Source organism: Aotus nancymaae, unplaced genomic scaffold (assembly GCF_030222135.1).
Source record: "Aotus nancymaae isolate 86718 unplaced genomic scaffold, 86718_ANA_hifiasm-v0.15.2.pri h1tg000057l, whole genome shotgun sequence".
In the NCBI taxonomy this organism is placed as follows: domain Eukaryota; kingdom Metazoa; phylum Chordata; class Mammalia; order Primates; family Aotidae; genus Aotus; species Aotus nancymaae.
In genome coordinates, this window is record NW_026988471.1 from 61,682,501 (window position 1) to 61,699,487 (window position 16,987).

A 16,987-nucleotide genomic window follows, 5' to 3' on the forward strand; every position below is an offset into this window, starting at 1 on the left:
AGCAAGAGGCCTTGGATGTAACACAAGGTGATACTTACTTAGTCAGCCATTCTTCTTTTTTTCTTATAATTTTTTTAAACTAAGAAGTTATCAATTTCACAAAGAAAAGAGGAATTAAATTATCAAAGCGTCCTTTTTTTGGAGGCTCCAACTATATCTGTTCTACTAATGCAATTCGAAGTTTTCAAAAACAAAATAATTTCTTTTATAGTTCTAAAATAATTATTTTTGGAGAAATATGGTACCTACTAGGAATTTATATGTATTAAGTAAATGAATGAAAGAAAGTGATTATTTATTTAGAATATAAAGCTTCCTATCCCAGAATGCTTCCAGATACTTAAAGGAAAGACTCATTTAGCAACATTAACTTGACATATGCTCTTTTATGTTTAGAATTCTTTATTTGTATAGCATGGTATAACACTGCAAAATGCTACAATTAAAAAGAATACTTGCTGTATCTTGAAACAAAGAGATATATTTTAAAAACTAGAGTATGATATATTCAGTTTTATGAATTAAATACATTAGATGAAATCTAAATTCTTAAAATGTGTCTATTTTTCTGAATTTGTCCTGTTATATTTTCTACTCATATATTAAAAACTGTATCTCAAATTTAAATTCATATTCTATTTGCTATTTTGCTTATGTATCTTAAACCCAAAATTTAGTAGTTACTACAAAAATAAATGTAATCCCCAGGGTTGATCAAAGATTTAATCTGACCAGATGGGGCAAACTTGAGAAAGATTTTGACTTTCCACTCTGTTTTGCAACAAGAAAGGCTGATTTTTTTTTTCTTTCTTTCTTTGTTAGAGAAGCAGAGATCAGGCCATCCCCAGAGAAATGAGCAGGTGTGGCCATTTATAAGCATGTCTGCTTATATTACAAACCAGCATAAGAAAAGTTTGAAATAGGTTGAAAAGATCTGCTAAACAGTTTTCATGTTTCACCCTAAATCCTATTTATTCAGTCAAGAGCTGATCAAGCTGGCAGTAAAATATCTAGCCTACCTAAATTTTTAAAAATCTTGTAATTTTATTTTTTATTTAATTCTATCTTTCATAGTAAATAAGTAGGTACACTTTGGTAATCCTTGCCTCTGGACAAACAGAGAATTCTTTTATTTCTTTTCTTTTTTTTTTTTTTTGGTCCATTCTGAATGCCTAATGCCTAATAACAGAGCCTTGCTTCCTGTCTAATGATGAAAGGGTGACAGTCAAATTCTTTTAGTTTACTACAAAATTGAGGAATTTCAGGGACCATTTTGAGAACAGAACACTGTGAAATATTAGCAGCACTAAGTAAAGTTTTTTTAAAAAATTTGACAGGTTAAAATTTATTTAGCTCAATTAATCAAAGTTCAGTTACTAAGACTATATGAAACGCCAAAGACGACGCAAATAGGCACAGGATGTTCTTAAGGGAGGTAAAAGATGAAATGTGGGTTTTTTTGGTAGAAATAGAGCGCTTTTTTATGTTACAAACATTTTTACAAAGAGTGTGGATCCAAGCTACATTATCTGAAATAATATGTTTTTAAAGTTTTGTTAAAGCTTATTTCATGAAAATGTGTGTAGGCATAGTCCTTAAATAGAAAGACTTCTCAATCTGTATTTTTCAGCAGATTGATTAAAAATATCTAATATTATAAAAGACACCCTTGGGTGGGTAATGATCTCAGCAGCTACACTGACGGTTTTTCATGTTCTAATTCACCTTCACAAATCCATGGCATCATTTTTTTGGCTAAAGTAATGTCAGTTAGTGACATTTGCGGCAAGTATAAAAAGGACCCCCTATGGCAGCCATTTTTATTTGATTCTTAAGATCCAAAGGCTGCTGAAAGAACAATTGAATAAAGTTGGGGATTGGAGAAGGTTGATTTTCTTGTTCTCTGTGAAATGAAACTCCAGTCTTTTTCTTCCCCTTCCCCTTAAAAGCAAAAGTCTGCTAGGGGGTTGTAGCTGTGTCAAAGCCGCTGGGATGCCACTGCTGATCACTTTAATTACTACGACTAAGGAGGATAAAATTAAAAGTAGCACCATTGAAGCAGTGGAAGAAAGCTTGCCTAGATGTCGGTGAACTGTGAAATATAAAAATTGCATACCAATACATTTTTATGGAAAGGAAACAAGGAATTACATTACTTATTCTTGAAGAGTTTGTCCTTAAATTGTCAAGTTTTACTAGTGCATCTATCTATGGCAGATTGTAGACCATTTCAGAATGATAAGGAAAATAGTAACTTGAAGACATGCTGTGAAAGGGCTAAATATTATTTAAGTTTATGTCCAAAGTGGTTAGTTCTGATCCAACTTCTGTATTTGAATATTTTAAATCCATTGGCTTGAAATAGCGCTCTTTTTGCACCATAACAGGACTTTTGCCTTTTCCTGAAGATGTTAGCAAAGAGAAATGCACACCTTAAATACATTTATCACTTTTCTAAAGGCTTATAATTTAAGATTGGGAACCTAAGTTTTAAATGAATGTAAACAAATTAGTTGCTCTTCATCTCTCTGTATTCAGTGATACAAAGGGAAATTTAAACTGATTTGTACAGCCCAAGTGTATATAAAGAACCGGGACTTAAAAAATCATAATAACTGTAGGGTCTCAAAAAAATGCTCTGGATAGCAGTTATGTAATAGATAGGGCCAGTGCTTTGATATCAAACAGACACTGAATTTAATTCTTACTATGCTGTCTACAAGATATTTAAGTGAGATTCAGTTTTTATCAAATTGTAATGATAGCAGCTATCTCACAGATTTGTGAAGAGTAAATGAGACAACACATATACATGTGTGAGCACATAGGACACAGAACTAGTATTTACTCAGAAATTTGTTACAAATTGTAAAAAGATAGTCATGCGGAGGGAGACCTCCCAAAAATACGATTTCTATCAAACCCTCCAAAGAGTACACATTCATCTTACAAAAGCTAGATTATCCTTTATAACTCACTCTAACTCTAAATAATGCCATACAGGAAAAGGTGAATGACATGAGACCCATTCTTAGAAAGAGGAAGCCTAACTACTTCAATTTATTTAAGTCTATCTAGACTACTTAAGTAAATGAAGAATATATAGGTTTCCTATGTATTGGACTTTTAAAGTATACTTATCTTTTAAGTGACAGCAGTCTTCTAAGTTGCTTTGCCTCTGCAACCCAGTGAAAGGACTTTTTTCCAGCACACATGGTGAACATGATTTATTTACAGCTATGAGTCACTGTCTTTTTTTTGAATGTACAATGGTCAAAGCTGATATCAAAAACACATTTCTTTACTTAGGTTTAGGCAAACTCATTTTCAGAAATTTTATGTACATATCTGAGCAGTTTGTGCTGAACTGCTATACAAAAATACAAAAATAATAAGATAATCATTATTTGTGCTATACAAAAATAATAAGATAATCATTTTCCCTACTCTCTGGTCATTTTATCCTTATACATAAACAATATGGCTATTTTGAGTTAAAAAAAAAAAAAGCATAGATTTTATTGCTATCTGTTCTTTCCGTATTATTACAAAAACTTTTAATGGAGCCTATATGTGAAAATTAAAATGAACTAGTTTTACTTAATGATAAACCTGAAGACTAATAAACTGAAAATTAGTGCTATCAATTAAATTAATATTGGTGGCATAATCAATTACTATAATTACAAGCTTTTCCTTCATGACCTTAACAATTAACTTTTATTTTCTCAGTTGGTTTTTTGTCTTAGGGGAAGTTAAAGGGTGAGAAAACAAACAACACAGATATGCCATCCCACTGGAGAGCTCCAGGCCCAAGCAGAATTGTCTCTGTGGTGTTAGGACATTAGTAGAAAAGTAAATTAAGGCAATCTGATAGGGAACTAGAATTCTGTCAATCAGGCTCAAGATTTTGTGCTGTGTCCATAAACTTTGTTTACTGTAGGGTTTTATGAGTTGTAACCTGCCCTTGCAGTCTGTTAATGAGGCTAAATCTTGCTACTTGAGAATTGAATTACAGCACACCTCTGGGCTAATGGTTATAAACAGAAAGTCCCATTAGGGATACATTCTGATTTGTTCATTTGCATTTTTTTCTATTGTATAGAGAACAATGATGAGTAAATAAACACAAACAAACAATTTACATGGAAATTGATAAAGTGTCCCTAATTAGTATTTAGAGTTGGTTTTATTAATGATTGCCTGCTTTAAATTGCACTCGTGGTAAGCTCTCAGAAACATTTGCAGATGGGAGTATTATGAGGGGTGGAGGAGGTGATAGCTTGTGAGAAAAAAAGTAGGTTGCCATTTCATATTCAGAAAAGTAGAATCATTTATTTCATTTTAACTCAGTAAAAATGACCCTTCATTTTAGTTTGAATCACCAAATTCCAGTTATATAAGAAGTTATTATTCACTCAGTGAAATACACTTAAACTTAGTTGCCTGAGGCATTTTAAATAATGGTTTTTATTAGTGCTCTTACCTTTCTATAAGTTTGGAAGATGAAAGTTTAGTAAAAGTTCCATTTTCTTCATTTGATCATATAATTTGATACTTTGGGAATCATATAGTTTAGTGGTTAATAGCAAAGGCTCTGGAGTGAAACAGACCTGAACTGAACACCTGGCTCTGACATCAAGTCTAGCTGTGGAACCTTGTGACTCTAAACTTAAATATTCTCACTGGTAGAAATAGAGATGTGAAAATTAAGTATTATGCACTTAAAGCACATATCACATAAATGCTCAGGAGGTAGCAGCAGCCATCATCAAACTTACCATTATCAATCCTGTATTTTCTTTTATTCCTAGTATATTTTTCAAGTTTAGAAACACTGGTAGTTGGCCAGGTGTGGTGGCTCACACCTGTAATCCCTACACTTTGGGAGGCCGAGGTGAGTGGATCACTTGAGCCCACAAGTTTGAGACCAGCCTGGGGAACATGACAAAACCCCATCTCTACAAAATTACAAAAATTAGCCAGGCATACATCTGTAGTCCCAGCTACTTGGGGTGGAGGCAGGGCTGAGGTGGGAGAATCACCTGAGCCTTGGAAGGTTGAGGTTGCAGTGAGCTATGATTGCACCATTGCACTCCAGCCCAGGTGACAGAGTGAGATCCTGTCTCAAATTTAAAAAGAAAAAAAGAAATACTGATAGTAAACTGAGGATTTTTTTATGTTATTCTTGCATCTTCAGTCTCACTATGTCTATTGTATACTATTTCTTGCCTATGAATAAGCTTGTGTTTCCAGATACTAATAAATTTTCAAATCAATGTTAGACCTCTATTTTTTTTGCCCCTACTACAATATATTCTCCAGGAAGCATATCATTACATCACTTTGCTTTTTTAAGGCAAGGTCTTGTGAGTAGCCCAGTTGTCTAGGCTGGTCTTGAACTCCTGGGCCCAAGCAGTCCTCCTGAGTAGTGGGGATTATTGATGTGTGCCACTATGACTAGTCAAGATTATTTTTAAAAATAATTTTTATTATAAGAATAGTACATATGTATTATATAAAATTAGAAAATTAAGACAAAAGAAAATAAAAATAGCAAATTTTGATACCCAGAAATCTTCACCATGACAACTTTGCAAATACCCTTCCAAATCTCTTTCTATGATGTATTTATTTTGCCAGAATAGCAAAATCAAGTTATTGCTGGTTAAGGTTTTTTCAGTCAGGTTGTGTTTCCACTCTGTTAATACTGGGATCATATGGAGATTTATGTAATGGACTCAGCAATATCCTTTTTAACTGGTTTGTCCAAACCAGTATCCAACATAGGACTATACATTGCATCTGGTTAAGTCTGTTTTGTTGTTGGTGGTAGTTGGTTATTTGTTGTTGTGTGTGTTTGTTTTCTCAACTCTGACTTATTAAAATGACCAGGTCAGCTGTCTAGGATATTCTCCCTTCTGGATCTGTTTGGTTGTTTCCTTGCTGTCATTTATCATGCTTCTCTATCCCCTGTGTTTGTGAAACATGAAATTATATCTAAAGATTGAGTAGATTCACTTTAAATATTTTTGGTAGAATTTTATAGGTGGGGTGCATTTCATGTGCTTCAAATCAAAAAACATGTAACATATGATTGACCTAACATTAATGATGCTATGAACAACCTCTAGATTCGTGGTCCCTAATCTCTGAATCTAGTTCTTACCTGCCTTTTTACAAATTAGGTTTTCCTCTTACAACTAAAATTAATCTATGTGGTCTTACTTAAGCATATGTTCCAGTTATTATTGCTGTGTAACAGAGCACCCCAAACTTAGTGATATTAAAAAAAATGTCTTGCTGTTAATGCTCTACTAATTATGGGGGTCAGGACTTCAGACAGGGCACAGTGGGCATGCTTTGTCTCTGTTCCACATTGTCCAAGACATCAGCTAGGAAGACTTTTAACAGTAGGGGGTGGCTCAAAATGGCTAGAGACTGAGGTCATCTAAAGCCTTCTTCATTCACATGTCTGGGACCTAGGCCAGAATAACTGAAGGCTGAATTTGGCTAGAATGGTCAACTGGAGCACCTACATGTAACTTGGGCTTCTCACTACGTTACTGCTGGGTTCCCAGAAAGAGGACAGAATACAAGAATTTCAAGAGAGCTTTGGCAGAAGGGGTGTGGCCTAGCCTTGGAAATCACCTGCAACACTTCCACGTTCTATTACTTACATACAAGTCACTAAAGCTGGCTCAGAAGAATTAAACTCTTCCTCTTATTGAGGGAGTGGCAAGGTTGCATTGCAGAAGAGCATGTGGGATGAGTGATAACTGTTGTGGCCATCTTTGGAAAATACAGTTGGCTGCGGCATGACTCTCCAGTTCCCCATCAGACATTTACCTAAGAGCTTTAATAACAGTTGATTATCCTTGCCAGAATAATTCATTATGATTTGCAAAGTAATTTTTTTTTTTATAATTCTATCTTTAGGGGCATTTGTTAAATGATATCTTATAAAATGGAGCTAGGCCAGGTACGCTTGCCACATGGGCAACACAGGGGAGACCCTGTCTCTACAGAAACATTTTTTTTTCAATTAGCCAGGCATGGTAGCTCATGCCTGCAGTTATAGCTACTCAGGAGGCTGAGGTGGGAGGATCACTTAAGCCTGGGAGGTCAAGGCTGCAGTGAGCCATGATTGCACCACTGCATTCCAGCCTGGATGGCAGAACAAGATACTGTCTATATATGTATATAGTAGAGCTTTTCTCTTATTGACTGAGACTCTTTGGTTACTCTAAAATTCATCTCCCACTGGAAAGACAAAATAATTTATTCTTTTCCTTTAATTACTACGTTTTAGGAGTTATTTCAAAAGCTGCCTTAAATGATAAATGAGTTTTTGTTTCTGGATTCCCACTCTAATTTTCCTTGTTTCATGTGTGATCTTATTGATTCAATTCATTGCAGTCATTTTTCTTTTTGATACTGAAATTATCCCAGGTTCTCTACTGGGAGCTTAAAACTTGTCCCTGGGTCCATTGGACATCCCCGTTAACCTATCTTCATTAGTTTTGTCAGCTTACTTGATTTCTCAAGAAATTTGTGAAAAAAATTGCCTGAACTGGAGTTCTACCCATTGGATTCTACCCTTGTCCCTAATGATATGTCACCAAGTTTTATTTTGTTCGTTTTTTAAGGCAACAGACTATTTAATGTGGTTTAAAATACATAAATGTCTCAAAAAGTTTCATTGCCCTTTTAAAATTTTCAGACTCATTAACCTCTAACATTGGCATTAGCTGCAACTGATTACTCCTTTTTCTTGGAAGCCTCTTCTACTTTGGTTCTCTGGATACTTCAGTGTTCTAGTTCTCTTCTCCCTCTTTCTGTGTCCTCTTTTCCTCTTATCTAGATATAGATAAATGTTTTCCATGTTTTAGTCAGTGTCCCTCCTTTTTCTCTAGGGTACCTCTTCAAGTGCTTTCATGGATTCCTATAACTTCATCAGCTCTCTAGTCATAGTCTGACCTCACGTCCTAGTATCCATTTTATTTCTCAACTACCTACTAACATCTTTACTTAGATGTCCTGCCAGCTTCTCAAACCCAGTATGTCTTAGCACAGACTTTCTCTCCCTCCCTTCTTATAGTTTCTTTTAGTTTTTCTATTTCTATTATTAGCATCACAGTTCTACTAGTTGCCTAAATTTAAAATTTCTGAGTTTTTTCCCTCCCTTCACATGTAATCTGTTATCAAGAATTGGTGCCTCCAGTTTTTTTTTCTAATACATTACACTTGTCTCTTTCTATTCCCATTGCTACCATCTTAGTCTTGTATCTTAGTACAGCTTCCTTGGACTCTTGTTTTAAGAGCTTCCTAACTAATCTATTGCCAGTCCTTCTATGCCAGTCTATTTGATGCACGATTGCCTGATTAATCTTTCTCAAATACACCTCTGATTGATGATTCCCCTAGACTTTAAAAAAAAAAAAAAAGACATATGCATAAAAACAAAACCCAGCAGTGGTCCGTGCCATCTTTAGAATAAAATTAAAGCACCTCTCCCTGTTGGAAAGGGCCTTTAAAGTATCTCCCCAAATTTATTTTTCTCGCCTTGTCTATCACTGTTTTTGCCCATGTTCAGGAAAACTAGGTTATGTTCTTTTCCCTCATATACTTTTTTGCCTCTATGTTTTTGTGTTATTCCTACCTCCTCATATCTCCTACATTGAGCTACCTAACCACCAACTCTTATCTCTAACCACTCCAAATGCTACTCATTTTTCAGACCCAACTTGAAATCCATGGTGGCATGATGCATTCTGTTTGCCCCTCAGCCAAAAATGTTCTTTTTTCTGAACTCTTAGGTCATTTTGATCATATTTCCTTATTGTTGTTACTTTCTCCTTCTCTATATATCATACGTTTTTTGAGAGTATAAGTAGTAAATAGTATATTCTCATGCTTCAGATGGTTACAGCATATAGCACAAATTATGTACTAAAGACCACAGATACAAAGATAAATCAGATATAGTTCAACTCTAGTGTGAAGGAGGCACCCCTACAAAGTTATTATATAAATTGACAAAATAATAACAGACACACATAAAGTACTGAAGTAACATAGAGGAAGGATTACTTTATTTCATAGGGAAGTAGTGGGGGGAATAGTCAGGGAAGGTTTGGTGGATTTAAAATGAATCTGTAAGAATGAGTAGGAATTAAATAAGGTGAGAGAAGCTCATTCCAAGAAAAATGACACACTCAGAGCCACAAGTACATGAAGCTACATGATATAAACAATTCTGTATGAATAGATGTGAGGTTTGGAGATGTCAAGAGGAGATAACCCTTAAAGATATGTAGGGGCAAGATTATTTCAGTCTTTGTTTCATCATAATAATGCCTTATTTTACATATTTTTCAATTTACAAAGCAGTTTCACATTGATTGTTTGTGATGTATAATATGAATAAATCTTTTTTTTGGAGGGGGATGGGTCTCGCTCTGTCGCCAGGCTGGAGTGCAGTGGCGCGATCTCAGCTCACTGCAACCTCTGCCTCCCAGGTTCAAGCCTCAGCCTCCTGAGTAGCTGGGACTACAGGTGCATGCCACCACGCCCAGCTAATTTTTTGGTATTTTTAGTAGAGATGGGGTTTCACCATGTTGGCCAGGATGGTCTCAATCTCTTGACTTGATGATCCACGCGCCTCAGCCTCCCAAAGTGCTGGGATTACAAGTGTGAGCCACCACGCCAGGCCAATAATCCTTTTTTAGTAGTCAACAAGTCTCTTATTTGTCTAGTTATTTTAAATATCAGAAACCACATTAAATTTTAATTTTTCTTCTCAGTGTGCATTTGGGGAGAGAGGAAGTTACCAAAAAGAATTTCACATCCCTATTGTATTATTCTTGTTGGTCGTTTTTAAATCAAAATTATGTACTGATAAACTATGCCTATTCTTACTCTAGCCCCCTAAATATGCCATTTCCTATATAGTATTTGGTCACCGTAGTATAGTAGCATTTTCTGCTATCAAAGATGTCTTTTAGCCACTGTTCTATGCCTTTATTCAAAAATAACAAGTTAAATTGTATACTTAAAAAATATTAATTGAAATTCTGTTCTCAGTATTGTGACTTTTTTCTACAAGCTGGATTCTTTTATTAATAATAATTTCTGATATTTTCTCAGTAATATGTATTACCAATTATTCTTTAGTTTATATTTTTAATGGACATTTTAATACAATAATTTGTAAATGTTTTAAAAAATCTGATTCTAGGATGTCTTTTAAAAATGCTGTGACATCCAACTGATATAGAGCATCCTATTTATAATGTGGGCCAAGCACCATGCTGTAAACCAGTTACTATCATGATGATCAGATTGAAAATGAAATTGCATTTCTGTCAATTACTGAGTTGGCAACTGTTCAATATATCTTAGCAGCAAGATGAAGAGCGACGTCGGCAGCTGAGAGAGCGAGCTCGTCAGCTAATAGCAGAAGCTCGATCTGGAGTGAAGATGTCAGAACTTCCCAGCTATGGTGAAATGGCTGCAGAAAAGTTGAAAGAAAGGTCAAAGGCATCTGGAGGTGAGTTAAAGAATCTTGTATCATTCTACAGACAACCCAGAAATCTACAGTGGACCTTTTGGGACTTTTTATTCTTACTTCAAAACGTTGCTTCAAAAACATAAAGTTTCTAACCTATTGATATGTTGCAAAATACCTAAAGGAAGCGTGGTAAATCAGAAGATAACTGTTGCTGTTTTCCAAATCAACTTTTTGGCTTCATTTAAAAATACTCAAGAAGTACTCTCTTAGAATATGCTTTTGTAAAACACTCATACCTTGGTTTGTGATACCCCATGATTTCTCATTAATTGTATTAGGAGTATATAAAATGTAATTGAGTCCTTAACATCTAAATCATAGGACGATTAGTGATGAGCTTTGTCATGAAAGATTTTTACTTAAAACAAGATGTTTAGAAAGTACCTTTAACAATATTCTGGCATTATAGCCTGAGATGTAAGAAGTTTATATAGGTCCCATCTCAGTTTCTTCTTAGTCTCCTTACTCAGAGAGGGTCTTGTTCATTCAGTATCTGCAAACATCATTCTAAGCTTGATGTTGGGACAAGGGTTATATATGTAATTAAAGAGAATTTTAATTTTACCTTTAGAGATGCCCAATTTGGACATCTTTAATTTGGAACATTTTACATTTTTATTTAAGGCTTGTGAGCTTTTTATTTCAAAGCTATATAACCTACTTATCTACCAAAACATGCCAGGTACTTGCCCTGAGTATCTTAGAATGCAAAGATTACCCTGAAGAGTAGGCAAGTGAAGACTAGAATAAGATCTTAGAGCAGCAGTCCCCAACCTTTTTGGCACCAGGAACTGGTTTTATGGAAGACAGTTTTTCCATGGACCAGGAGGGTGAGGAGGGTTGGTTTCAGGATGAAACTGTTTCGCCTCAGATCATCAGGCATTAGTTAGATTCTCATAAGGAGCATACATCCTATATCCCTCACATGTGCAGTTCACAATAGGGTTCGCGCTCTTATGAGAATCTAATGCTGCTGCTGATCTGACAGGAGGCCAAGCTCAGGTGGTAATGCTCACTCGCCCCATTAAGCCAGGTTCTTTTTTTTTTTTTTTTTTTTTTTTTGAGACAGAGTCTTGCTCTGTTGCCAGGTGCCAGTCTGGAGTGCAGTGGTGCGATCTCGGCTCACTGCAACCTCCGCCTCCCAGGTTCAAGCAATTCTCCTGCCTCAGCCTCCCGAGTAGCTGGAACTACAGGTGCACGCCACCACGCCCAGCTAATTTTTGTATTTTTAGTAGAGACGGGGTTTCACCATGTTGGTTAGGAAGGTCTCGATCTCTTGACCTCGTGATCCGCCCACCTCAGCCTCCCAAAGTGTTGGGATTACAGGCGTGAGCCACCGTGCCCGGCCAGGCCAGGTTCTTAATAGGCTACAGACCAGTACTGGTCCATGGCCTGGTGGTTGGGGACCCCTGCCTTAGAGGGCTGAAACAAAGGTAAAGTATTTCTAGGTCAGTGATAAGTTTCCTCAAAATAAACTGAAACTTATTGCTATGATTTCTAATTGATTCCTTATATTAAAAGTTTACTGTAGAAAATTCTAATGCTTATAGCATCTAACCTTCTACCCCATAAATTTGAAAGCTTCTTTCTCACACAGCTATGTATCTGTCTCTCTGGTCTTCTCAGAATATCTATATCTTAGTTAAATCCATCTTGCCAGGCGCAGTGGCTTCTGCCTGTAATCCCAACATTCTGGGAGGCCAAGGCAGGAGGGTCACTTGAACCCAGGAGTTTGAGACCAGCCTGGGCAACATCACGGGATCCTATCGCTACCAAAAAAAAAATTATTTAAATTTTTTTTTCACTTGTCTTTTTTTTTTTTTTTTTAAATCATTACCTTCAACCAACTCACACCCACTACAAAATTTTTTTTTTTTTTAATTAGCCAGACATGGCATGGTGGCACACACCTGCAGTCCCACCTACTTAGGCGCTGAAGTGGGAGGATCACTTGAGGTCAGGAGGTTGAGGCTGCAGTGAGCTGTGATCATGCCACTGTCCTCCAGCCTGGGTGACAGAGTGAGATACTAACTCAAAAAAAAAAAAAAAAAAAAAAGAGTTCTTCATCTTCCCTTTTCAACTCCTGTCATTCAGCTATCATACAGGATTCTTATTGCAATTTCTACATTTTTTACTACAGTTTTATAGTAAGATCAGTAATTATTCATAGCTACATTTATGTAATACTATGATAATTTGCTTTCATTTATCATTAATAATTAAATGCTTCTTTTATCGTAAAAATCTCCACATATTCTAAGTAAGTCTTAATAAACCTTTGTCTCCTTCTATTTCTGAATCATAGAAAAACCCATATTCTTATGCTCCAGATAGGCTTCCTGAAGCTATTAATGCTACCTTCCTATGGCATCATAAAGCTGTGTAGGAGAACCAGTAATAATAGGATGAAGAGGCATTTGGCATCTATTTTTTGTTTTTCCCAGTAGTGAACAGATAACAATGCTAAATGACTTGTAAACTCTGGGAAGGCTAAGAATTAAAAGTCTTATTAATGATATGGGATGTGTCAGCTATGTAGTTGGTCCTATCTTTATAATCCAACTCCACTTGAGGCTAAGCCAGGACTAGACTAGGCAAGGTGACTGTCAGTGTTAAAACCCAAAGTGATGTTGCTACCTGGTAATGAGGGACAGTAAAAGATCTGAATTTGGCATCATTCAACAGTCAAAGTAAATAAAGTAAACAAAGGAGAAGTGAGGATTGGATCTATAGAGTTGGCAAGGAAATACACACTAGAACAAGGAAAGCCAGGTGAAGTGAAGAGGGAGGGGACAGGGTTTGACAAATGACTTATGAGAACCTCCTGAGGAGTCAGTTTTCTTATTCCTGAAGGAGACCAAAGTGACCAGGGTCTATTTTTCCCATAGAACACAGCATACCTTGGATGTTGGAAACAGCTACATATCAGATGGTAGTCTCTTTGTGAGAACTAAGGTTGGCCAAAGACAAATGAAGCAGGCCTGTTTCCTATCCTCAGTTGTGGTTCTTGGCCTGTCTTTATAAAGGGATATGGAACAGACTAGGTCTCCTCTAGCCTCAAGGTCTAAGCCATAGCTATTGAGAGTAACAGTTGTGGAGAAAGCTTTAGGACAAGGAAGAAGGTAAAATTCTTGCCTGAAATGCAGTGATTCATATGCATTTATTTGTCAAACAATGCCAGCCACTGTGCTTGGCCAGGATTTGGCAAACATCCTCGAAAGGGCCAGAGCACTATAGATTTTGTAAGTCATGTGCTCTCTGTCCTAGCTACTCAGTTCTGTTCTTTGTAGCCTGAGAGCAGTCTTGAACACTATGTGAATGAATGAGCGTGTTTGTTATTTACCTTCAAAAGACAGTAGGCTAGATGTTGCCCCAGCCTGTAGTTTGCTCACCCTTGCATAGCAAATTCAAAATTCTCTTGAGTTTACAAGAGTCTCATTTCTAAGTAAAAATGACCCTGATGAGGTTGGTAAGTCAGGAGAAAGAATTACAAATTAGTGTCCACTCTCCCAGTGTCTAGTAGGAATCATCAGTTCTGAAAAAAGAAATTTTGCTAAGTAGTAGTGTGAAAGGAAGAGAGAGAAATAATTTGAGGCCAGCCTAGATGGAATACTAGGGTAGGAAGATTTTCAAAGTAGTAGTCAAGAGTGATAAAACAGGATAGCAAAGAGATGACATAATAAGGTGGATGCACAGCTTGGGGAATGTATTGAACATGATCATCACTCAGACTCACTGCCTGAACTCACCTGCGAAAGCCTACTTTTTCTGTTCTCAAGCAGCAACCAGCCTCAGTGAGAAAAGGAAACTTACTAAGTTTGAGGTGAGATGTCTTCAGCTTCATGGTGTCCACAGAAAATACCTACAAGGTATTTTAGGTCACTGATAACCGTATATTCAGACCATCAAGAGACTTGCATCCTGTTGCAACCAGAAATAGCCTAATTCTTGTGTAAATAACAGAATCACACCTCTCCTAGTAGCTACAGCCTAGCTTTCACTTATCTCCTGTTTGACGTACTTGTGGGGCTAATGAGAAAATCAAGTAGTGTATTACACGTGTTTTTTTCATTTTTGCGTCATTTTGTAATTGTAGACCTGTGATGGCCTCATTGTAAAATCCTCATTCTATCTAACAAACTTGAGGGTTGTATGAATCTTACCTGACAAGGTACAGATATTGATAAAGTTTAGTATTTTTGATTTTAGTTGTATAGTATTGTGGTCAGGGAATACGGCCTAAATTTCTGCTTTGGGAATTTATAAATGTTTTATGTTGGCCAAATGCATAATAAATTTTGTTAATGGTCTATGGACACATTTGCAAAGAAGGTGACTACCTTGTTTTAAGATGACATTATATATCATGCCATATATCACATGTGTTATATATTATAAAGTATATTATATATGATACATAGTTTGTTATTATTTATTCCATAGCTTATCACTTTGGTTGAGTTTAGGTTTGCTTAACTTTAAACTGACATTTTTACCTCTTTTTTCTGTAGATAATGTAGTGTGCTTTGTTTAGCATTACAGATGAAGAAATTTTTTTAAAAATTTTGCTCATGAGAATGTCTGCATTGGCTGGGTGCGGTGGCTCACACCTGTAATCTCAGTACTTTGGGAGGCCGAGGTGGGTAGATCACAAGGTCAGGAGTTCAAAACCAGCCTGGCCAACATGGTGAAACCTCATCTCTACTAAAAATACAAAAAATTAGCTGGGCATGGTGGTGTGCACCTGTAATCCTAGCTACTCTGGAGGCTGAGGCAAGAGAATCACTTGAACCCAGGAGGCAGAGGTTGTGGTGAGCAGAGATCACACTATTGCACTCCAGACTGGGCAACAGAGCAAGACTCTGTCTCAAAAGAAAAGAAAAAAAAGAAAGAGAATGTCTGCATGAGCCTTATTATTTCAGTTATGGAAAATAAATTTATTGAGCTGAAATTAAATTAGTCTTTTAATAATTTTTATTTTCAGCTTCTATTAATAATATATCTGTATTGTATTTCCTATCTTTTGTTTAATTTCTATAGAATAACTTCAGAAATAATTAATTTTGCCGGGCGCGGTGGCTCACGCCTGTAATCCCAGCACTTTGGGAGGCCAAGGCAGGTGGATCACGAGGTCAAGAGATCGAGACCATCCTGGTCAACATGGTGAAACCCCGTCTCTACTAAAAATACAAAAAATTAGCTGGGCATGGGGGCACGTGCCTGTAATCCCAGCTACTCAGGAGGCTGAGGCAGGAGAATTGCCTGAACCCAGGAGGCGGAGGTTGTGGTGAGCCTCGATCACGCCATTGCACTCCAGCCTGGGTAACAAGAGCGAAACTCCGTCTCAAAAAAAAAAAATAATAATAATAATAATGAATTTTATGAGGACCTTTGTTGAGAATTTTAAAAGTCATAAGTGAAAAATTTTTTTGGAATTTTAAAGTATGCTTTTAATGATAACTTCATTTTCTGTTTAAAAAATGCAGATATTTCTCTCTCTCTCTCTCTCTCTCTCTCTCTCTCTCTCTCTCTCTCTCTCAACTGTTACCAGATATCTTGGTTTCATTCAATAAGACTGGCCTAATTGACCACGCTACTGGGATATCTATTTTGCTTATGGTGCTGTGCAGTGTCAACTGGAATGCACTTTCACATTCAGTGAATATCTAATCCCCTTTTACCTTTTCTTATGAACCCAGTACATAGCATACTTGCAAACCAGCTTCTGTTGTATAATGGATCTTTAGTTTACTTTCTGCCTTGTTCACCTACTGGGTTTTCATTGGTTAAGCATAAAGATATATAACTGCATTCTTACAGAACTAAAGTACATGTGCATGTATGTGTTTAAAGATAATATAATACATAAATAAATATAATATATATGTAGTATCTTTAAACACACACATGCACATGTGCTTTAGTTCTATAAGAATGCAGTTAGAGCATTTCTTACAGGTGTTAGGAAATATGTAACATTAACTGTTGAGAAGAATTCAAAGTTCATTATAAAACTTAAGTCAATGAATGGAAAGTAGAAAACCATTCTTAAGAAGACCTGAGCTGTATAGATCAGTTTTTACTCTTGCCCTCCCAAATAGTAATCCTTTTATCTAAGGTTAGCAGTACATACATGAACATTGAGTTAACCCACTCAGCATTACTGGTGAGTGGTGGTCTAAATGGCACCTGTTTAACATCATGTAGGAACCTAGCATTGTATAAGTGGGTACAGAAAGGAAGTACCATTTTCTGGGTATCCCTGGAATCTGAAAGAACCCATATACATTCACATTTCCAGACTTACCTATTTTTCTTCATGGCAATGCCATCATTCTAGTCACTCAGGCTGGAAAGTTGATTCTGATGTCCTTCTCACCCTTACTCTCCTTAGTATCCCTTCTTCCACAACCC

General features: G+C 36.3%; 1 protein-coding gene across 9 annotated transcripts in view; it reads left to right on the top strand.

Moving 5' to 3' along the window:
• The window catches only part of EHBP1 (EH domain binding protein 1), a 369,328-nt gene that overhangs the window by 291,754 nt on the left and 60,587 nt on the right, over positions 1–16,987 (top strand). For all 9 annotated transcript variants that reach the window (XM_012477186.2, XM_012477187.2, XM_064364167.1 and 6 more), the window contains one exon: positions 10,405–10,552. In XM_012477186.2, the coding sequence (XP_012332609.1) occupies positions 10,405–10,552 (148 nt within the window). The remainder of the gene's footprint in view (positions 1–10,404; positions 10,553–16,987) is intronic.